This window comes from Squalius cephalus, assembly GCF_949319135.1.
Source record: "Squalius cephalus genome assembly, chromosome: 13".
Classification (NCBI taxonomy): domain Eukaryota; kingdom Metazoa; phylum Chordata; class Actinopteri; order Cypriniformes; family Leuciscidae; genus Squalius; species Squalius cephalus.
Window position 1 is genome coordinate 33,451,296 of NC_137134.1, and position 24,984 is coordinate 33,476,279.

The 24,984-nt window shown below is 39.0% G+C and overlaps 2 protein-coding genes across 3 annotated transcripts in view; one reads left to right on the forward strand and one right to left on the reverse strand.

Moving 5' to 3' along the window:
* LOC307169992 (uncharacterized protein) lies at nucleotides 1-18,235 on the forward strand. Its single transcript, XM_079890918.1, has 11 exons — nucleotides 1-382; nucleotides 2,524-2,808; nucleotides 3,607-3,891; nucleotides 4,069-4,182; nucleotides 4,333-4,377; nucleotides 12,242-12,283; nucleotides 14,073-14,114; nucleotides 14,530-14,568; nucleotides 14,660-14,686; nucleotides 14,850-15,212; nucleotides 15,730-18,235. Exons 1-11 carry the CDS (start codon nucleotides 295-297, stop codon nucleotides 15,876-15,878), a joined length of 1,479 nt encoding a protein of 492 aa, XP_079747044.1. The 5' UTR covers nucleotides 1-294; the 3' UTR covers nucleotides 15,879-18,235.
* LOC307170014 (uncharacterized protein) overlaps nucleotides 16,412-24,984 on the reverse strand; it is a 19,313-nt gene continuing 10,740 nt past the window's right edge. The window contains exons 2-4 of one of the 2 annotated variants that reach the window (XM_079890947.1): nucleotides 20,478-20,798; nucleotides 20,097-20,399; nucleotides 16,412-20,003 (exon numbers count right to left, since the gene is read on the reverse strand). In XM_079890947.1, the coding sequence (XP_079747073.1) occupies nucleotides 19,852-20,003; nucleotides 20,097-20,399; nucleotides 20,478-20,798 (776 nt within the window). In that variant the 3' untranslated portion in view covers nucleotides 16,412-19,851. The remainder of the gene's footprint in view (nucleotides 20,004-20,096; nucleotides 20,400-20,477; nucleotides 20,799-24,984) is intronic. The other variant, XM_079890946.1, reaches the window with a different exon arrangement.

Here is a 24,984-nt window from a genome sequence, read left to right on the forward strand (position 1 = left end):
GACCTTTGTGTGATAGATGGCGATATAGTCCATTTCTCTCTTATTGCGTGCGACCAAGCGTGTAATCCGCTCTGAGCTTTCTTCTGAGGAAGTTTAAATCACTCTCTTTTTGTGGAAACAAACAACTGTCATCAAGAATAGACACCAGTGGATCTCAATCAGTAGGCTAGCACTGGGCTTAGTGTCTTTAAAAAAAAGTTTCAAAATGTGCATTTTGTCGGTTCAGAAGTAGGCTAATTTCTGAATCTGAGTTGTGACGGGACGAACATTCGGAGCGGCCCATTTCCACTTTTCATGTTTCTTCACACAGATTTTACTAAACTCTACAGCGACATGAAGAGCAATTTTTTCATTTTTTCATTTTTATTACTGCACATAGACGGTAAGTTGTAGGCTAAACATTGTTTAACGCACTTTCGGTTTCAATCGTTTGAGCCTGTAGCCTACACCTTTAAACTTTTTTTTTAACAGCACTGCAGGTACAAAATAGACGTGATTATTTTTTAAATAGGCTAATTATTTTAATAAAATAATAGTATGACCCGAGTGTTAATGCAGGGCAAGCGATAATCACGGTCGAGGGGCGGGACAAATAAAAAACGCTGTAAACCATGTTTTGTAGTCGATCAGATCTATTAACAGTGTCGTAATAAGCTAGCTCTTTTTTTCCACATTTCCTAGTATTTGTGGCTGTAGCAGAAACTACTGATAACAGTTTGCTTAAATTCCCTTTTGATGATATTGACTGAACCCTGTCAGTTTTAAACGAAGTAGTGAATTGTTTTCTGACAGCAACACAGCTAACTTCTCTCCAGAGAGGAATTAGTGAATGTTTGCAGCTTTTGGACTATAGGCTAGTTGTGAATGAGGGTGGTTTCTATTGACGTTGCCTCAGACCTACAGTCTTTACAGTACCTTTCTCAGATACGACTGTCCCACCTCCCCCTCTGGCATGCACTCGCATGTGTACTTAAAGGGATAGTACACCCAAAAATGAAAATTGGCTTTACATTTTTTTTTATCTGAAACCGTGGTCCTTGGTGATTCATAGAATGCTAGTTAAAAGCTACCATGACTGAGAGTCAATAAAACATATACAGGTAAAATAAAATTAATACTCATGGCTCCCGACGATACATTGAGGGGTTATGAAATTAAACACTTGGTCTGTGCAAGAATCTAAACATTACAATATTATTACCTGTAATATACACAGCCTTGGCAAACGGTCCTGAGCGTGTTCACGAAATTGTGGAGCGCGAGCTTCCTGTTGCATAATGACGTATGCGCTGGAGCTCAAACGTTGGGAATCTGTGTCAAAAGTCAATCTTCCCGATCCTGATTTGTTCTTAGAACCTTTTCCAAACAATCTGTTTTGGTTATGGAAACTTTAAAATGTCCAATGCTGGTCCAATGTCCAGTGCCAATGCTAAAGGGATGTTTTTAAAAAGTTATAGGCCTAGTATGATGTTCCTGAAACATTCTTTCAATGTTATTTTTATCAACTACTTTCTAAGAATGTTCAGTTGTTTTCATGAACATAAAAATGCCCAGTTCCCTAAATGTTTATAGAACGTAATTTAAAGATTTGCATGATGTTCCCGAAACATTCTTTCAAACATTCGAACACCTGCTGTTAACAAGCAGAATCACCAAAGGAGAAACAACAAGAACAGAACATTCAACTGACTTCCAGACACAGACTTGCATAAAATCAATTGAAGATAAAAGAAGACATTAATTATCTGAAGATCTCAGCAGAGGAGGATTAAACAACTCCACAAACAGCATTACCAGCTTTACTTGTTACTAACCAGACTTTATTTCTGCCAGACGCCTACAGAAGTTCTTATTTAAAAATGAACAGAGGTTTAGATGTTTGGTGGAAAATGTTTAGTTTGGAGTCCCCATTATGGTGATCAGTGTTTAGTGATTTAGTTGGGCCCTTGACTTTTGTTAGTTTATTTCTATTTCAGCAATTGCACGTTTTCAGACAATAAATGAATGATGAAAAGGCAGATCAGCATGTCTGTTTTAATGGCAGTCTAATGACTGCATAAAAGTGGTTAAAGCAACTGCTTTTTCTGTAGTTTCATGACTGACTCACAGGGATAGTTCACCCAAAAATTCTGTCATCACATACTCATCCACAAATTGTTCCAAACCTGTACGAGTTTCTTTCTTCTGCTGAACACAAAACAAAGATATTTTGAAGAATGTTGGTAACCAAACAGTTCCCCCCCCCCCCCCCCCCCCCACACACACACACTATTGTAAGTCACTGGCTACCATCAACGTTCTACCAACATTCTTCAAAATATCTTCTACAGAAGAAAGAAACTAAAGTACATGGCAGGCATAATTGGGGTGAAGAAATTGTGCTATTTGTGTGTTACAGTATGTTGTTTTATATCAAACTCTGGTCCAAACAAAGGCTGATTCCTTTCGTGTTTGCATTTCACATAGTTACTGCGTTGTGGTTTTGTCATCAAATCTGAATAAACTTTTCTGTTTGTTCTTCAGGTGTGTTTGGTGATGTGGTGAAGTCAGTGCCAGTCACTGAGGGAGATTCAGTCACTCTACACACTGATGAAATAAAGACTGAAGATCTGACAGGGTGGACCTTTGGACCTGACAATATTGTCATAGTAATGAACTATGAAATTAAGCAATTTAAAGACAGATTGCAAGTGGACCGACAGTCTGTATCTCTTACCATCAAGAACATCACAGCTAATTTCTCTGGAATATATACATTTAATATTTTCAGCAGGAGCTTGTACAAGACGTTTAATGTTACTGTCTATGGTGAGTAGCTCAAGTCTTTCAGTGGTATTATCTCTATCGAAGCTTTTGATGTGCAGAAATTTACATAAGTTTGCATTAAAATAAATATTACTTTATCTAAAATTTGTAAAGGAATAGGAATTTATTGAAGGTCTATGATGTTACTCGAGTCATTTGCCCATGAACTGTTGTAGACAAAGCCGACATACTGATTGTGTTTATTATTGTTTTTTCTGACTCCTCCCCCTACTTCTACCAAATGGAGCCTGTTGTTAAGCATGTTTTGATGAAACTTTGTACCAGCCTGTGTATTGTTGTCATGTGTAATGTCTTGATCATGTAAACTTGGTAAATGTGTTAAGAAAGTTCACCCAACTGAAACAATTCTCCAAAATCAAAAGGATGATCTTGACAACTTGAATAAGGTATAATTATCTGAATAATTTATATTACTTCAACTTAGTTAACAAATTGCTGTAAATGCATTACTCCAAAGGTAAAACACTTAAACTGAGTGACGAGTAAATTATTTTCTGCTATATAGACAATATTGATGGAACTTAAAATGTTTTTTTCTTCTTAAATTCTTACCTAAATCAGTTTTAGAACTTTTATACAAATGTTTTATAAAGTACCTACAACCTAGATAGAAAAAAAATATCTATATTAAATTAAACAAAATTGATTAAAAAAAGTGAGGCCAGTAGATTTCCCAAATCAAATGCCAATACATTTGTAAACATGTCAAACTACTGGTTTAAGGTCATTCAGATCTAATTCAAATTATCTTCAGCCTGATTATTCTCTCATGTTTTCCAGCTCGTCTGCCTGTTCCTGTCATCAGCAGAGACTGTTCTTCGTCTTCATCATCATCATGTTCATTGGTGTGTTCATCAGTGGTGAATGTGAGTCATGTGACTCTCTCCTGGTACGCAGGAATCAGTGTATTGTCCAGCATCAGTGCGTCTGATCTCAGCATCAGTCTCTCTCTACCTCTGGAGGTGGAATATCAGGATAAAAACACCTACAGCTGTGTGCTGAACAATCCCATCAGCAACCAGACCACACATCTGGACATCAACACACTGTGTCACACATGTGAAGGTATATCTATAACCAGGCTAACATAACCATGTATACATACAATATTTGGTTTTAAAACTGAAAACAAAAACAAGGTAGTGCAAAATAGTCTCACAGCTTCAAAAGATCATGAACAGGTATTGTACAGGTATACATTAGATAGTTACTGGACCTATACCTTCTCTGTTACTGCACAAGGACTGTCTGTTGGCACTATAGCGGGTATATGTGTTGGTGTCCTCCTGCTGGCAGCTGTGCTGGCTGCTGTTGCTGTTTACTTTTACAAGAAATCTGCAAAAGCAAAAGAAACGGGTAAGTGTTACATACAGATGATACAATGAGAATAATGTGTAACGACAAAACTTTGCAACCAAAATAAAAAAAAATCTGCTAGATTGTGGTAGAAATTGATTGTTCTGCTACTTGCTTCACTGTATAAATTATTTTATTATTTTATAACAGAGCAGACTCCTGAGAAACCGGAGGAAGCTATTCCTCTAAAGAGTGGTAAGATAATACTTCATATATACAGTATATATTACTATATGTACTGACTGTTGTGTTTGCCAAGTTCTTTTAAAGACAGTGTGGTGTATTTAAAGGGGGGGTGAAATGCTCATTTTCACTCAATCTCCTGTTAATCTTGAGTACCTATAGAGACGTATTGCATCGTTCATATCTCCAAAAAGTCTTTAGTTTTATTATATTTATAAGAGAAAGATAGACTGTACCGAGTCTTTCCGGAAAAAACCGAGCGGCTGGGGGCGGGCCGTGTGGGCGATGTGCTAAAGCTGTGCTAACGCGCCGAGCTAGTAACGTTAACAACACACAGAGACATTTGTTCAACAGTTTTACTCACCGCCTGCGGTTCCAACGCACGACTGCGGACCTTTATCATTGTGACTGCTCGATCCTTAAGCATTAGACGATCTGCAAATCCGTGATCTGGGCTTTGTTTATAAAACAATCATCGTCGAAATGCAGGGAAACAGTCTTGCTCAACTCGTTTTTGCCCCGGAAAAACAAACTGCATCCACTATTCCCTTAACGCTGGGTTCTTTGGGAATCTGTGCAGGTTTGTCTTGCCCTGGCAACCAAAAACCCACTTCTTTGGTGACACTGACTTCCCTAAAGCCGAGCAGAGCGCTTAGATGAGGTACTGCTTTCGCTCTCTTGCTATGGTGTACGAGTGCGCGCGCGCCCGCGATCTTACCGGAGAAGTGCCCTTAGGACCCGTATAAGGAAATTCCATTACATCTGACGTCACACATGCCCATACTCGAAAAAAACTTTCCGAAACTTGTGACAAACCGGAAGGACAATTTTTGGCACAGAAATACTCCTTCAAACGTACAATTTAATTTTTGAAACTTTGTCCATGTTTAGCATGGGAATCCAACTCTTTAACAGTGTAAAAAACTCAGTATGCATGAAATAGCATTTCACCCCCCCTTTAATACTGTTATTATGTGCATTAAGGTTGACCCTGAAGACTTGCCGTTGTTAGCTATTGTGTCTTCTGCGCATGTCATAACAAAAGTTGAGTCTGAAATACCCTCATGTTGAGCCTATTGACCTTTCGCCGGCCCCTCCCCCAAAACGGCCATTGTCCAATCACACATCATAGCAACCGTTACTATGTGAGCAGGTCCGACAAACATTAGCAAGATGGTGAAGCGTGCGCGCATGGCGTTTGTAAATCTGACACTACATACCCCGAGAGATTGTCTGGAGGAGTTGTGTTCTTTCCATTCCCAAAGCCGAAAACACAACGTGAGCGGTGCCTACAATGGATAAAACAGTGTGGACGGCCCCACTCCCAGTTAAATGTGTTGAACATTACGAAGCATAAATACGTCTGCTGGCTGTGGTATCGATGGCTACTTAAAGGTTTTTTTGTTTTGTTTTTCTGATCTGAAAAACGATCCTATCTGTAACTCAAAAAACATAATATTGTCTGAACCGCGAGTTTTATGATCCGTTGCCCCACTAATAAATATTATGGTCTCAACCGCGATTTTTGTGATCTGTTGTCCCCCTAATAAATAAGTTATTATGGTAAGTGCATTATGAAAGACAATCAATGAAAGTTATTTAGATGCAAATTAAGGCTATGTCTGGTTAAACAGTTATTGTGTGATTTCGTTTATTGTGCTTTGTCAACTTGAAGCATGAATTTGAGAAAGAAAATTATTTTTTGAAGAAAATGCACCACATAACGTTACTTTTGTCATGATATAGGCCTAAGTTATAGCTAAAATATTGTAAAAGCTTTCAGTTCACTGCCTAATTGTAGTTGAAAAGTCAAATTAAGCTTGATTAATGATATACTGTGACTGATCAAATAAACTACAGCATCGGGAATATAACTCCCATGTGTTTTGCAGCATTTAAAATTTTAGTCATAGTGTTATGCGAAAAAACACACATAAGAAATTATTGCTGACAGCACTTTTATTTTCAGAGACAGTTTTTTCTTTTACACAAAAACACAACAGTAGCAGCTAAGTGTCTTACAATGCTTTTAAACACTTGTTTCCTTGTTCTTTGTCATAATCACAAATGATGTGTATGAACACCGGTAACGTTAAGCATTAGCCTCGATAGAGACGTAGATAGTAGTCGTGTCTCCTTCATTGCGTATTTTTATATTATAATATATCCCTCCACTGAATACTGTAACCCTTTCTGCCTCAATCTGGAGGATATCGCGGAGGTATTGCTCCAAAAACACGCACGGGTATACCCTTTTCCGTCATGGCAATCTGTCGCGCTGGTCGTGTTTGACCATTTGTTTGTCGGACGTAGCAACAGTAACTAAGGGGGGCGGGGCTCGGCGAAAGGTCAATTGTGTTACGCCCAGATCTCACTTCTGGAAAAGCGGTTAAACGCGTGCCTTGTAGTTAAGTACACCTCATAATTTTACCTCCTCTTTAAAATTAAAGGTAATCTCCACATAGTGCATAAACATATAACACCAACTTAAAACTACACTTCTTACTCAGAATAGTGATTTCACTCCGGTTAATTAAATGACCGGCATATTAAACAAAGCATGTTAAACCTTACAATAAACTCAACCCTCTTTAATAACTGAACAAGTCCCAGTATCATACTATATTTAATCTCTGTAACGTGACGGCTGCTTAGTCATGCACTCCGAGCGCCTCAAAGTCACTGTCTCTGGATCAGGCAGCCCGGGCTGGTCCAACGTAAAGGTGGTGGGGCAGGTGCTGCGGAGACTGGCACAGCAAGGTCACTCTCCTGCTCAGCTGACTGAGTTGCTCCTTGAGGCTCTGGGTCTAAAACGCCCTGAGGGTATCGAGGTCGCAACTGGTCTCCGTGACGCCTGTACACTTAGTCAGTTAACTTTCCCTGCACCCGGTACGACACCGGACCTGTCTGTTGTGTAACTACTCCTGGGATCCATTTGGGTTTATCCCCTGCAGTATTGCGTAGATACACAGGGTCATCCACATCAAACTGTCTCTCGGCAGCCTGACTGTCATGTTCCTCCTTCTGCTGATACTGCCTCCTCCTCACCCTCACGGCGATGTTTGGCTTTAGGAAGTCCAACCGCGAACGCACATGTCTCTTCAGGTGCAAATCTGCGGGTGACTCTCCAGTCGCACTATTGGGAGTTGTGCGATATCCTCAACACTCAAATCCTCTCCATCCAGCTTCTTCATGCCTGCTTTGAATGTGGCAACATACCTCTCAGCGAGGCCATTGGTAGCTGGATGCCTCGGTGCACCAGTTGTGTGAAGGATACCGTTCCTTTTCATGAACAGCTGAAACTCATCTGACGTGAAGGTCGTGGCGTTGTCTGTGACAATTTGCTCTAGTAATCCATATGACGCAAAAAGTCTCAGAAGCCTTGAAATGGTTGCGGAGGACGTTATTTGTGCCATCTTGAAAACCTCCAGCCACTTAGAATATGCGTCTACAACTATCATAAACATGTGACCCATGAACGGACCTGCAAAGTCAATGTGGAGCCTTTTCCAAACCTCTCCCAGAAACTCCCAGGGGTGCTGAGGAACTAGGCATGGCATACGCTGCTCCAACTGGCACCTGTCACACTGCTTACAGGTCTTTTTAACGTCCATGTCTACATGTGGCCACCAGACATATTGCCTTGCAATGGTCTTCATCTTTACAATGCCAGGGTGTCCGCTGTGGATCTCATTAAGCACTGCTGTTCTCAGCTTTGTAGGCACCACTACTCTTGTCCCCCATAGAACACAACCTTGCTCAACAGATAGTTCCTCTCTTTTTTTGTAGTACACTTTCAGTTCTTCTGATACTACTTTTGGCCACCCTTCCATGATGTATCTGTGCAGCCTAGATAGCTCTGCATCCTTGCGTGTTGCCTTGAAAATCTGTTTTGTACTCAGTGGTGCATCTTCCAGGTGTTCACAGATTAGTGCATGTAGCTTTGCTGTCATTGTCTCTGTTCCTGCGTCCGTAGTTTCCGGCAGTGGGACACGAGACAGACCATCTGTGTTGCCGTGTTCTTCTGACTGGCGGTAGATTATGTGATAATCATAGGCAGACAGTATAATAGCCCACCTCTGTATACGCGCTGCTGCCATTGTTGGAAGTCCTTTATGTTCTCCAAACAACGTGAGCAGAGGTTTATGGTCGGTGATCAAGTTGAACTTCCGCCCCCACAGATATTGGTGGAATTTCTTCACTCCATACACCAGGCTCCTTTTCAATTTGTGAATAGTTCTTCTCCGCCGGTGAGAGCGTACGAGAAGCATAGGCTATTGGATTTTCTTGTCCATCAGGTGTTGTGTGCTGAATAACGGCTCCAATTCCGTACGCTGAAGCGTCACATGCGAGAGAAAGCGGCAGGTTCGGATCATAGTGAACTAACACCTTGTCACTGGCTAACATTTCTTTGCACCTATCAAAAGCGCTCTTTTCCACTTTACTCCACCCCCATTTTGTTTGGTCCTTCAGCAGTCTGTAAAGTGGGGCCAAAACAGTACTTTGCTGCGGCAAAAAAAACGACCATAATAGTTCACTAACCCCAGGAAAGCTCTGAGCTCTTTGATGTTTGTGGGTGTTGAGGCATCATGCACGGCTCTGACCTTGTCTTTAGAAGGGTAGACTCCTTTTCCATCCAACATGTGACCTAGGTACTCGATTTGTGTTTTCCCGAAGTCACACTTTGCCTTTTTTACTCTCAGGCCATTTTCTTGCAGCCGCTGTAGAACTCTGTCCAGGTTCACCAGATGCTCAGTTTCGTCCCTGCCCATCACCAGCAGGTCATCCAAATAGACCACGACATTGAGGTCCTTCATCACGTTCTCCATGATCCTTTGGAAAATACTGACAGCAGAATTAATGCCGAAGCAAAGCCGATTGTACACAAACAGTCCTTTATGCGTGTTCACAGTTGTATACTTTTTTAACTCGTCATCTAGAAGGACTTGTTGGTAAACGGCTGCCAGGTCAATTTTGGAGAATATCTTCCCCCCACATAATGCCAGAACCTCTTCAATGCGTGGTAGTGGGTATGTTTCAGTGTTTGTAGCCATGTTTACAGTTACCTAATAGTCGCCGCACAAGTGGAGTCCACCGTCCCGCTTGGTTACAGGGACCACTGGAGCAGCCCACTCGCTGTGCTTCACAGGGCTGATGACACCATCTTTTTCCAGGCGTTCCAGTTCTTTTTCTACCCTTTCTTTCTTTGCGAAGGGCAGGACACAGGCTTTGTGGAACCTTGGAACTGCGTCAGGCTTCACAGAAATTGCTGCTTTAATGTCCTTTAATGTCCCCAACTCGTCTTTGAAAACATCAGTATATTTATCCAACACATCTTGGATTGACTTGGGTTTAGTTGTTGGGTGCGTAACGTTTTCTATAACTTTTTTAATCATTTTCCAGTTCAGTTTGATTTGATCCAGCCATTCACGCCCACACAGTGAAGGACCTCCTTCAGCCACTACTATGAGCGGTAGATCAGCAATCTGATTTCCATAAGTCACTTTTGCAATGAAAAGTCTTTTCACTGGAATGGTCTCTCCTGAATAGCCCTTCAGTGCGACGCTGCTGCCCTCCAGTGGCACATGTGAGAATGACTGCTCATACACATTTTCTGAGATAATGCTGACTCCTGTTCCTGTGTCAATTTCCATCTGCACTTTTTTTCCATTTACATCAAAAACTGCCCTGTATGGCCGTCGGCCAGCACCACTTGCACTGAACAAAGAAAACATCAGAATTTCATCTTCTATTTCGTCAGCTTGTCATTTTTTCTTCTTTTCGCTCACTTTTTCTCTTTCCCTTTTTCTCCTGCCTCTCACGTGTCTGCCCCCCAGTCCTGCATGCCTTCTGAATATGCCCGACTTTGCCACATTTATGACACTTTACATTTTTATAGTAACAATCACTGGCGCTATGATGCTTTCCTTTACATCTATAGCACCCTTCTTGTTTTGAAGGCGAGCGCCGTCTCCCCTTTACCTTGTGAACAGCAGTGACATCATCACCTTTCCGCAACTGCTGCTCTCGGTGGGCTGTCTCCATGTTAACAGCAAGCTCCACAGCTCTCGCAAAAGTCAGTCTATCCTCTGAGAGTAATTTGCGCTGGCATGCCTCAGAACTGACTCTGCTGACAAATCAATCATGTAGAGCTTCATCCAGCCTGTCCCCGGTACCTGAAATGCTCGGCGATGACCAATGGTTTAGGTTCATAGTAATCTTTTAGAATGGTCACAATCTGATTAAAAGTTTTGTCCTTTGGCTTGTCAGGCTGGACCAGGTTGCGTAGAAGGCCATATGTTGCTGCGCCGACCGAGCTCAACAATACGGGAACTTTCTTTCCATCGTCGACATCATGAGCTTCGAACAGCAACTCCATGCGTTCAACGTAGGCAGACCACGTTTCATGCTCCGGCTTGAACTCGTCTGGTCTTTGGGAAAAGTGCGCCATTTTCACGAACTAAATCGATTTATCTTGTCGCCAATTATGAGGTTTACTTAAATAACTAGGCAAGGCACGCGTTTTACCGCTTTATAAGTGAGATCTGGGCGTAACACAAAAGGCTCAACATGAGGGTATTTCAGACTCAACTTTTGTTATGACATGCGCAGAAGACACAATAGCTAACAATGGCAAGTCTTCAGGGTCAACCTTAATGCACATAATAATAGTATTAAATACACCACAGACAGAAATGTCTTTAGACTGTTGATATTTTGAGATTTTTCTCAACATTGACTTCGCTGACTCTAACGATTTCAGATTCATTTTGTTTTCATTCATTTTTTTGTCTGATTCCAACAAATCATACATCATTTTGAGGATTTTTTTAATATACAATGTGAAAAGAACAATAACTCATTTTTTAACAATTGCTTATTGCGAATCATTTTGCCAGCACTGGTCACAAAAAAGTAGGCAAAAAACAGTATTTGACAAAAGAAGTATGTCCAAATTCACAGTACTTGTGAAAAAAGTAGGCAAAAAGTACCCGGAAAGTAACCTTTCTACTTCTGGTGGGATTCTGAAGTGTGCATATGATGGACACTTTACAATCCCATGAAGCCACGGGAAAGGATTTATGAATGACAGTCATTGGCCGAACTGGCAGAAATGACGTTGTTATGTCACATGATAATGACAAAATGGTGAATGTAGTACGTCCGGATTACATTCACACTACACACATGTAGAACATACTATTTTAGCAGTCGTGAAGTCATTACTTATTCAAAATAAGTACCTATTCAAGAGAGTATACGATTTCAGACGCAGCCTCTGATTGATACAGCCCACAGTTTCTCTTTATGATTAGAAAGATGGTTGGTCAAACAGTAACAGTAAACAGTAATAGTAACAGAAACAGTAATGGTAATAGTAAACAGTAACAATAAACCATAACAGTATCAGTAAACAGTAACAGTAAACAGTAAAAGTATCAGTAAACCATAACAATAAACAGTAACAGTAAATCATAACAGTAAACTGTAACAGTAAACAGTAACAGTAAACCATAACAGTAAACAGTAAACCGTAAGAGTAAACAGAACAGTAACGTAAACAGTAACAGTAAACAGTACCTACAACACTGCAAAAAGTGATTTTGTCACTGAAATTACATAAGAATTACATGTCTTGTTTGTTGATAAATTGATCAAACTTTTCATGCAAGTTTATTTTTCGGACCCCATGGCAGATTTTTCTTCAAGTAAATGTATCTTGATTGAAAAATGTTTAGATATAAAAATAAAATTGAGCAGTTAACTAAATTAATTTCACTCTGGAGGAGAATATAAATGAAAAACAAAAAACGAAAACACACTAGTCTGAAACCACAATCGAAAAGTTAACTTGCATCAATTATTGTTTAAACAGATCCAGTTCGTAGAGATGATGTTGTTGACCATCCAAATAACGGTAAGATACTGAATTACTGTGAACACCAACTGAATCTCTCTCTGTGTTTGAGTCCCTTCTTCGCTATTTCCAAAAGGGTTTTGCACAAAGGATTTGATGCATGAATCTATAACTTGTCTTGTAAAGCTTTACTTTTTCTTTGTCTTGTTACATTATTAGAGAAATCAAACTCAAATCTACTTTGCACGTATTCACGTTCCAAAAACATTAATTCTCGCCTTTTCTACGGTCAAAAGATTGCCTAGCACCAACAAACCTTCTTCCATCTTCTTCTTCAAAATTGTAATGTATATAACGCGTATATAACTAGTCAAAGTCATGTGATACAGTACAAATAACACAAAATATACATTTATCAAAAAAACATAATTTGATATAATGGTAAATATAATTTTTTATGTAGTTATGGCTCTAACAGTAAGCAGCAACTGTAAACAGTAACAGTAAGCAGTAAACAGTAACAGTAACAGTAAACAGTAACATTTAACAGTAAACTGTAAGAGTAAACATTAACGGTAAACAGTAACAGTAAACACTAACTGTAAACGGTAAACAGTAAACGGTAACAGTAAACAGTAAGCAGTAAACAGTAACAGTAACAGTAAACAGTAACAGTAACAGTAACATTTAACAGAAAACCGTAATAGTAAACAGTAACAGTAAACTGTAAGAGTAAACAGTAACAGTAAACAGTAACAGTAAATCATAATAGTAAACAGTAACAGTAAACCATAATAGTTAACAGTAAACCATAATAGTAAACAGTAACAGTAAACAGAAACAGTAACAGTAAACAGTAACAGTAAACCGTAAGAGTAAACAGTAACATTTAACAATAAACCGTAAGAGTAAACAGTAACGGTAAACAGTAACAGTAAACCATAATAGTAAACAGTAACAGTAAACAGTTACAGTAACAGTAAACAGAAACAGTAAACCGTAATAGTAAACAGTAACAGTAAACAGTAACAGTACCAGTAAACCATAATAGTAAACAGTAACAATAACAGTAAACAGCAAACAGTAACAGTAAACCGTAACAGTAAAACAGTAACATTTAACAGTAAACTGTAAGAGTAAACAGTAACGGTAAACAGTACCAGTAAACCATAATAGTAAACAGTAACAATAACAGTAAACAGTAACAGTAAAACAGTAACAGTAAACCGTAAGAGTAAACAGTAACAGTAAACAGTAACAGTAAACCGTAATAGTAAACAGTAACGTAAACAGTTACAGTAACAGTAACAGTAAACAGAAACAGTAACAGTAACAGTAAACCGTAATAGTAAACAGTAACAGTAACAGTAAACCGTAATAGTAAACAGTAACAGTAAACAGTTACAGTAACAGTAAACAGAAACAGTAACAGTAAACAGTAACAGTACCAGTAAACCATAATAGTAAACAGTAACAATAACAGTAAACAGTAACAGTAAATAGTAACAGTAAACAGTTACAGTAAAACAGTAATAGTAAACCGTAACAGTAAAACAGTAATAGTAAACAGCAACAGTAAACAGTTACAGTAAACAGTACCTACAACACAGTACCTCACTGAAATGACATAAGATATCATGTCTTGTTTTCTGATAAATTGATCAAACCATGGCAGATTGTTTTCAAGTAAATGTATCGTGATTAAAAAATGTTTAGATATAAAAAAAATAATAATTTGAGCAGTTAACTAAATTAATTTCACTCTGGAGGACAATATAAATGGAGAAAAAACACACAAGTCTGAAACCACAATCGAAAAGTTAACTTGCATCAATTATTGTTTAAACAGATCCAGTTCGTAGAGATGATGTTGTTGACCATCCAAATAACGGTAAGATATTGAATTACTGTGAGCACCAACTGAATCTCTCTGTGTTTGAGTCCCTTCTTCGCTATTTTCAAAAGGGTTTTGCACAAAGGATTTGATGCATGAATCTATAACTTGTCTTGTAAAGCTTTACTTTTTCTTTGTCTTGTTACATTATTAGAGAAATTTAAACTCATTTCTACAGTCAAAAGATTGTCTAGCACTAACAAACCTTCTTCCTTCTTCTTCTTCAAAATTGTTACGCATATAACGCGTATATAACTAGTCAAAGGCACGTGAAACAGTACTAATAACACAAAATATACATTTATCAAAAAAACACAATCACTCTTAATTTAAGAGAAAATATTACAAAATTATTAATGAAGTAATGGCTCTAACAAGTCCAAATCAGATCAAGATCTGTTGTCTTTAGCAGATGGGGAAATGCCTAATCAGCCGAGAGATTTACCAAACAGTAAGTTACTTTAAAACAATATACGTTTTCATTGTCCATTACAATTAATCTAAAAAAATACAATAAAAATCTGTGATTATTGTTCGAACAGGTCAGGAAGAATGTGATCCACTTCATGGTAAGATCCCTCTCTTGTGAGCAACTTTATCATATTGCTTGCGGTGTAAATCCACAAAGAAAATGTTATAATTTCCAAAATCACAGAAACCTAAGGTTTGTTTAACAAGATATTAGTTGCATACCACCTCTGCATGTTTAATTCATGTTTAACTTTTCTCCAGATATGTTTAACGCTGGGAAAGATCAAATGAAGAAAATAAAAGTGAAGCATGGAGAAACAGTCACTCTAAACTCTGGTGTTGATGAGTTACCGAGAGATGATCGGCTACGATGGAAATACGCTGATTCCAGAGTCTCTGATTCCACAACCTTATTTAAAGTCATTGCTGTGTGCCATAAAAGGAACGATAGGTTCACAGTAAAGGATGGTCCTGGTGGGAAATTCAAAGACAGACTGACGCTGGATCATAAAACTGGAAATCTCACTATCAAGAACATGAGAGTCAAAGACACTGGGCATTTTAAACTTGAGATCGCCAGCAACACAAATCCTATCATGAAAACAATCAAAGTCAATGTCCGTGGTGAGAAGCTTAAGCCAACTTCTATTTTCACTTGTTTTTTTAATTTTTAAAACCCAGTCAACTATTACACCATAGTAATAATAATAATAATAATAATAATAATAATATGTTTCTCTATCCACACTTCACAATATTAGTGTTTTTAATAGCTTATATTCTTAGTTTTTTCTCCAAATAAATAGTAAAAGGACCATATCTCTATGCTTGTGTTACTGTGTGTAGAATTATAATTAGACACTAAAAAATTACATGATCAATAAGTTGTTGAAATTTTTTAAGTTGAAATGACTTAAACATTCAAGTTGATTGTACTTAAAAATTTAAATCACAACTTTTTTACAGTGTATAATTGCGATCAGGTAAAGATAGCGTAAATCTGTGTTTGAAATCAAGTCACATTATGCATTTTTTTCTTTTGCCATCCATTTTAACATGAATATTTAATTTGCTATACAGTGCAGTTTAACTCTATGGCTTTCTGTCTTTTACCCTTCTGTGTTTCTTTGTTTTCTTACAGCTGCCACACAAATATATGAGGATAATCTAAATGAGACAATGTTGTCCTTGATACCAGAAGAGGACCCCAACAACACTAGTACATATACTGTTGAGCCGATGGACACTTTATCCAATGAGGATGAGGAGGAGTCAGGTGGGGAACGGTGACACAATTTCACATGACAATGCCAGTCTGCAGATTTAGTCTATACAGATTTACACACATGCATATCACTTTTTTAATGGTTAAGAAGTGATTCATTAAGTGCAGGTAATGTGGCCCTATGCAAAAACAGGTGCTTGTTATGTGTTGATAACTATATTTGATGAGAATATTTAGCTAAATATAGTGCTAAAGACATGGTTTTAATATACTAACATTTTCATTATGCTAATCTCTGGACCAAAATCACTCAACATGACAGTCTCAAAACAGTTATGAAACTTGTATTGTATACATAAACAGTATCAAGGTTTTTTGCATTTCATATAATAAATTGAGAGTGAGATATTGCCATTAATGTTTGTGTAAATATTAGTGAGCATATTGAGTTTTTAATAGTCAGGCCAGTGTTTATTTACATACTGTGATATTTGAGATGCTCTTTGTACATTTACTGTGAAAACATGCACTCCGTATTATGAAATATAAAATACATTTTATCGACTAATAAAACTTTATTGTAAAAAATGCCAATGTATTTTAAAATGCTAATATTCTTGCTTGGGCTTAGTTAAAGGGTTAATTCACCCAAAAATGAAAATTCTGTCAGTAATTACTCACCCTCATGTTGTTCCAACCCCGTAAGACTTTCGTTCATCTTCAGAACACAAATTAAGATATTTTTGATGAAAATCTGTGTTGTACTGGGACGTCAGAACGTAGGCTCACTATTGGCCGACGCTGGTCATGCGTGTGATGTGTGTGATGCTGGCCAATAGTGAGCCTACGTTCTGACGTACAACCCAGAAGCGCTGCGCTGTTACACTACGTGAACTCACTCAGACCCACACAGAAGAAAATGAAGAGTTGAATAAAGTCGTTATTTCTGGAGGTTTTTTGCACACAAAAAATATTCTTGTCGCTTGATGATCTTAAAGCTGCAGTTCGTAGCTTTTTGGGTTAAAAATGATCCAAAATAATTTTTTGAGCAAGTACATAACCAGCCAGTGTTCAACACTCTCTGCTTGCAGTAGCTCGATTCAAAACGGTAAGCTTGTAATAATGTTTTTAACTCCAGTGATACTGGAGGATTTCCGCGGGAAATTCGAGCATGTCTTTGCGTCATTACGTCACATCTGTACACATAAAGAAGAGTCTCGGCTAGTCGGCTATGAGTTTGAGGATGTTTGAGGTGGAGATTTATAGCCTTTTCTCACAACACTTGATATAAATAAACTTATTAATTTGATGGCGGATCCAGAAAGGTTCAAACCACAATCACCAGGAGATTCACCCGCTGTAAAACGCGAAAGACTTCGGACTTTGGAGAAAAAAAGAGACTGCAACCAGCCCATGCGAAAACAAGGACAAATATCGGAAGGGCATTAAATGTATTCACGCAATGCTGATGTTGTTAACATTAACAATTTGAGAACAAAGTATAATTTGCACCGTTTGATGTGATATGATAAGCGATCGCTAGATTTAATCAGTGCGATTTACTGCAATGCTTTTTTCCCCTTAGCTGGTCAGAACAAAAGTGGATATTACTTACTTGTTCAGACGACATTTTCCGGTGAAAATTTTTATGTTGGTCATACTTCCAAAAAGTAGAATCTGTGATTGCAAATGACAGTATCCACACCGGCGCGGTGACTAAGAGCCACACATTCTCCTCAAAACATTTGATTCATCCGCGCTGTGTCGTGCCAAGGCACAACGCACACAAAGTTGATAATTACTGACAGAATTTTCATTTTTGGGTGAACTAACCCTTTAAGAAAACATATTCTATTAAGTCTGCAAAAATATATTTGAAACAAAAAACATTAAAATATGGGTGATTTATAAATCCAGTCAACATTCAGAATGGCTAATGTTGACTGGACTAATAAACACAAATCCAGCCAATATTTGATAGTATCAAGACCAAACTCACACCCCACACAGTCTTATCTAGTTACTTATTAAAAACATACATTTTCATAAATGAACATAACTGCTTCAAAATGGGTGTGTAGTTTACATAACAGAACGAAACGTCAAAGTAATGTCAAAGTATCGTCAAGTTATGTTTACCACAGGCTTTCTTTTACTCATAAATTGAAATAACCCCATTTTAAAACCCTGGAAAATCCCCAGTGAACCAGGGGTTGGGGCTTTGACATCATACCACATGGATCTACAAAAGTCCACTATTAGGTTTACACTTTTTTCAGTTTTAAATAGTTATAATGGTTACAAGGGCTTGTTTATTCATTAAACGTGTTTAAAATGTATTTTGCAGTTGTATTGCAAATGTAAAGTGTGTCAACTGGAGCACAGTATGATTGTTATGAAATAAACGCTAATGTGTGTTTTCATTTGTGTGTTTTTTATGTGATTGATAGACACCAGTTAATAATTTTGTGAACCTCAGTATAAAATGAATTATAATTAATATAATAACAAATTTTGGAGCAATTTCTAGTTATGATTCCCAAATAATAAATTCTGATTAAAACAACTTTGTGTTGAACACAAAAGAAGATATTTTGAAGAATGTTTGTAACCAGACTTCCCCCATTGACTTCAATAGTATTTTGTTTTTTTCCTACTATGGAAGTCAATGGGGTCCATCAACAGTCTGGTTACCAAAATGCTTCAAAATATCTTCTTTTGTGTTCAACAAAAGAAAGAAACTCATACAGGTTTGGAACAACTTGAGGGTGAGTAAATGATGACAAAAAAAAAAAAAAAAATGGTGAACTGTCCCTTTAAGAGTTTCTTTAAAAAAACATATAAAATGTAAAAAAACATATATGAGGGGAAAAAAGGGTAGGAAAAAGAATTTCCCTTAAATAGGTCTATCTATTTTTTATTATGAAGGTACACTGACATCAGAACCTATATTTAACTTTGCAATGTCTTATGATGGCTGTGCCTGCTGGGGTCAGTCAGTCCATTATTCATCAGCAACGTTGCAAGAAGATAAAACTACCATGCTAACGCTTTCGCTGTGATGATGAGTTGTGAGTTTGTATTATTTAGCTGAATGAGGACATCCCGTTTTCCACATATAATTTACTTGCCACTTATTTGATCCATAACATGAGCTTGTTAACTGTTAAAAGAATGTTTGGTTATTTCTTGTAATTTGGCATCGTTTCGTCTGTGGTTTAATTTAGCATCACTGAAAGCTTTTTGAGTTTGAGTTATTGGTTGATTTATTAATTTTGCTCACGAAAATGCTTGTTGTGAATTTAAGGTAAAATTGAACTTATTAAATGATCCGCAGCACATTCTTACATAATATCATTAAAGAAAATTAATAAATAAATATTATTCCCAAAGTCACCAGAACTGAATGCTTTGGTGTTTTTGCAAAAAAAAAAAAACATTCCTAGAGTGCCCGAAACATTTTAAGGTACTTTATTAAAATGTATGTGGGCCTGTGTGCCAGTGATGATCAAACGCCCCTGACTCAAACAAAGGTGTGTAATGTGCACCAAAAGTTCAAAAGTTTAACACATTGAAGCTCAACTGAGAAAACTTTCTGAACACTGTGGGTAACAACATTAAAGAGGCAATGTCCTGACACTAAAGGGCAGGTTCTTCAGAAGTCACAAGTTTGCAAAACAAAACACTTCCTGCCAACACTTACATGCTGACAGGCCACAGAAACAGGTCTGCTACCTACATTACCAGACCACAAAAACACAAGAAGATGTTTAGTAAGCACAGCGTAGATGAAAGAACAGACCAATTTGTGGCAGAAACGGACGTTAAGTAAAAATATGATTGTTCAAGACTTATGTCATGCTGTTTTAGAGGGTTTTAGAGAATTTTAAAACTTCCCCCTCCCAATATTATGCTAAAATAAACAAATATTTTGTATTTCACTCTAGTTTTGTAAAAGTGTGTCATAGAAAAAAAAATTGTTAGAGAGAAAATGTTTTATTCTTGATATTCTTTTAAAATTTCGGTTAGTTGGCTAAATCAGTTTGAGATTGATTTCTGAGCTCTTCTTTTCTGTTCAGCTCTTCTGGATGTGATGTCATAAACCAGAACAGCAACAGTAGCCACGCCCACCAGAACAGAGAGGACCAATTGGATCACAGCTTTATTAGAATCACAACAGCAGATACATTCTGAAGGGGAAAAAAAGAACAGAAAATATCAATATATAAAATTATTTGATAGTATGCTGCTGATGTGCTGTTGAATTGATGGTTTGATGCTACCTGCACATGTGTGACAGAGTGTGTTGATGTCCAGATGTGTGGTCTGGTTGCTGATGGGATTGTTCAGCACACAGCTGTAGGTGTTTTTATCCTGATATTCCACCTCCAGAGGTAGAGAGAGACTGATGCTGAGATCAGACGCACTGATGCTGGACAATACACTGATTCCTTTGTACCAGGAGAGAGTCACATGGCTCACATTCAACACTGAACACAGCAGCACACATTTAGACACCGATGATCCTGATGATGATGAAGGATTTTGAGGACAGTAACTAGCGATGGCAGGAATAGGAAGACGAGCTGGAAAACATGGAAGAAATATTAATAAAGGGTCTGTGATGTCAATTTCATTTGGAACCTCTACCTATAAGTACTCACCAATGACAGTAACATTGAAAGTTTTCTTTGAAACATTATGTCCAATCATCTGTACTTTATAAAACCCAGAGTCTGTGGTTCTGATGTGTGTGATGGTCAGAGATCCAGTCTGATGATCCAGCTTCAGTCTGTCTCTGAATCTCTCATTATTTTCAGAGATGACTTGGGAGGATATGTTGAGTTTAGCGATGCAGTCGTCTCCGCACATCCACATTATCAGATCGTCCTCTTGTATTTTATTCACACCAGTCTGTAGGTTGAGAGAATCTCCCTCCATCACTGACACCGACTCCATTTCATCTGCCTCAACACCAAACACACCTGAAACATACAAGGGCACTTTCTCAATCACAGACTAAAGTACTGAAGTAACTTTCTGTTGGATCATTAGTTTCAGTTAAAATTGCTATACTATTATTAAAAGTCATTTTATTTTTATGGAAGCTTCTTTTAGCCACAGAATAAAACAAAAATAAAAAGTTAATTGGGACTTTATATTTTGCAATTATGACTTTATTTCTTGCAATTGTGAGTTTATATCTAGTAATTCCGATGTAAAAATGGTGAAAACTCATCCAAATGCAGTTTTATTTCAGCAAACAACAATCCAAGGACAAGGAGCAGAAACCAGGAATCCCAGGAGCAGAACTGAGGACACTAACGACACATCCAACAATGAACAAGATCTGACCAAGAACACAGGAAAAACTGGGGTTTATATACACAAGGGGTGATAAAACTACAAACTGACTACAAAATGGCACTAGAAACAGAAAACCGGAAAAAAGACAGGCAGAATACAACCTAAAAGTTCAAATAATAGAAACACATGGTACACAAAACATGTGACAGAGACCCCCTTTAAGGAGCAGATTCCAGATGCTCCATGACCAAACACAAAAACACAAGAGTCCCGGAGGGTGGTGGAGCGGGGGTGGACCAGGGGAAGGGATAGCAAGCCAGGCCCATGTGATGAAATAGGCCTGGAGACTGAAGCAGAGCTAGCCAAGTGGAGAGCCAAGGCAGGGCGGAGTCAGTGGAGCTGAAGCCATGGCAGAGTCGGTGGAACAGAGAGGGAGAGCCCAGAGAGTTCAGGGATTGCCTCCGTGGTCATGACAGGAGGAGCTGCCGAGGAGTGTGTGCAGGCCACAAACACATGATGGTGTTAGCCATCAAAGGCAGTACAGGTGAGAGTGGTAGGACCTCCAGGACTGTTGGACTTGGGACCACCAAACTTGCAAGCACTGAGACCACTGGACTTGGGACCTCCAGACTCAAGACCGCCTGACCTGGAATTGCTGAGACCAATGAACTTGGGACCGCCTGACCTGGAAGTAGAGGTCTTCACGGGTCCAAAAATTCGTGCCCGAACCCGAAAGAGACCCGTAATGTGCTACAACGAACCGACCCGGACCCGTCTGTTATTTAAAAAACTGGACCCGGACCCGTGAAGATCCGAGAAATGCCTAACCGGACCCGACCCGGACCCGTCTATTATTATAAAAGCTGGACCCGAAACCGCCGGGAAGACACAGACCCGACTGGACCCGATTGTCACATATTCCACCTTAAACTGCTATTACAAGTCAATAAACCTGTTGCGAAAAATACAACTTTTTGTCTTAATTTAAGGAGCCGTGGTAGGGTAGTGCTAGTCTCCTCTCCCTTCCTTGTAACGTTAACGTTACCTGACTGGCTGTGATCATGCATTACAATCCTCCGACAAGACAGTTATTCATGTTATTCCTCTCGTTATCCCAAGTCCAAGCTTAATCCACTCATTATTTCAGCTTCAAAAGTCCACTTGATGTCACGGTGACGGATGACAAATGCAACTTTGCACATGTACTGTAACTTACATTCTGACTCGAGTTAACTCGCATAATAACTTTGACTGTTTGCCCTTTTGAACTATAATAACGATTGCTCGTTCAGTGCCATGGCCGCTGACGTTATTTATTTGCTATCATCTTCGTGCTCTCTGCTGTGCATCGAGTCTGAATCTGACCACTAAAACTTTAAGATTAAACAAGACGGTTAATTTATATTGTAAAATCTAAAGCGCGGTTTGGCGGTCCCTCACTGAAGCTCTGGTAACTGGTTGTCATAGAAACATGACACGCGTTTGAGACTGCACATCCGCGCTAGCTGGATCAACCTAAAATATTCTTTTTAACACAATTTATTTTGAGTGTCCTAATTTTACAAGTTGCAAGTTACAAAAAAAAAAAACACACAAGCAGTGTCTAATCATGACCGGGTTTTCTCCGAGTCTGATCTGATGACTCCGATCGCACGGGTATTACACACAATGTTAAACAGACCCGGGACCCGAAGTAATAGATTCGGACCCGACCCGGACCCGGCTGATCATTTAACATATAGACCCGAACCCGTACGGGTCCCGGGTCGGGTCCCGGGTCGACGGGTCTCGGGTTCACTGTGAAGACCTCTACCTGGAAGTGCTCAGACCATTGGACTTGGGACCGCCTCACTTGGAAGTGCTGAGACCAATGGACTTGGGACCGCCTGACTTGAGACCATCGGACTTGGAAGTGCTGAGACCAATGGACTTGGGACCGCCTGACTTGAGGCCATCGGACTTGGAAGTGCTGAGACCAATGGACTTGGGACCGCCTGACTTGAGGCCATCGGACTTGGAAGTGCTGAGACCAATGGACTTGGGACCGCCTGACTTGAGGCCATCGGACTTAGAAGTGCTGAGACCAATGGACTTGGGACCGCCTCACTTGGAAGTGCTGAGACCAATGGACTTGGGACCGCCTCACTTGGAAGTGCTGAGACCAATGGACTTGGGCCAGCCTGACTTGAGACCACAGGACTTGGAAGTGCTGAGACCAATGGACTTGGGACCACCTGACTTGAGACCATCGGACTTGGAAGTGCTGAGACCAATGGACTTGGGACCGCCTGACCTGGAAGTGCTGAGACCAATGGACTTGGGACCGCCTGACCTGGAAGTGCTGAGACCAATGGACTTGGGACCGCCTGACTTGGAAGTGCTGAGACCAATGGACTTGGGACCGCCTGATTTGAGACCATCGGACTTGGAAGTGCTGAGACCAATGGACTTGGGACCGTCTGACTTGGAACTACCGGACTTAAGATTACTTGGAAACACTGAGACCGTTGGACTTGGGACCACAGGATTTGGAAGAGTTTAGACCGTTGGACTCAGGACACTGGGCTTAGGAGCGGGCTTGTGAGTTTGTAGCTTCCGCCTGGAAGAGTTGAATTTAGGGGCTCACTTGGCCCAAAATTAAAAAAATATCTTGAAAGCGGTCTCCTCTCAGTTCATACAGTTAGTCAGTGCACAAAACTGAACTGTATATTCCTCTACAGAGTCCTTTCCTTGCCAGAGGAACAGAAGTTTCTCTGCTGGATCCATTGTGATTTATTCGGAGAGTAGAATCCAAATGCAAACAACAATCCAAGCACAAGGAGCAGAAACCAGGAATCCCAGGAGCAGAACTGAGGACACCAACGACACATCCAACAACAGACAAGATCTGACCAAGAACACAGGAAACACTGGGGTTACACACACACAAGGGGTGATAGATAAACAAGACACACTTGGGAACAGTCAGGGAACTAATAAACAAGAAAACTACAAACTGACTACAAAATGGCACTAGAAACAGAAAACAGGAAAGAACTGGGATACAACCTAAAAAACGGAGAACATATAACATCCGGGTTTATAACTGGCAATTTAGATATAAAGTCAGTATTGCAAGATATAAAGTCAGAATTCTGATAAATAAAGTCAGAATTGCCTATTTTTTTCCTGTGACAGAAACAAGCTTCAATGAATTTGACACTAATTTAAAAGTTAAAAGATTTGAATTCAAGTCATTGGGATCTTACGGAAAGAGAAAATACAAAGCAGCATTACACAAAGGAAGCAAAATGGAACTGATGTTTTAAAGTGTGTAGTTATGGAAGATGTTATAAATGGAAAGTTCAATAAAAATATATTTATTTTCCCTGAAGGCAGTGCTTTAAGTGGGGGAAAAAGTGCTGGTACTCTCGCTTTGACTCTGATTGGCAAAGAAAAAGTAAAGGTACGCTAAAGATTAAAATCTAGAAGTGCTGGTACTGCGTACCGGTGCGTACCGGTCCACTTCGAGCACTGTCTCAATCCTCAAATGCAAATAAAGTCTTAAATACACACATACTGTAAATCACTGCACTGTTGTTAAACTGTCTCAGTAATACTACAGACTGATAAGATTGTCTTTTACGACAAAGCTAGAACTATAACCAAAAGCAAGAGCATCACTAAAAATAACTAAGGTGTTAATTTACATTCAGAAATAACGTTTTGATAACTTAAAGGGAATGTTTTTAGAGCATATATTTGTTAGCTGTGACTGTGACGTCGCTGAAGACCTTTAGACAAATGTTGTAAGGAAATATAAACCCTTTAGTAATTTTCGACAGTAGGCCTTTTACACCATTACAAAACTGCATGAAGTGAAAA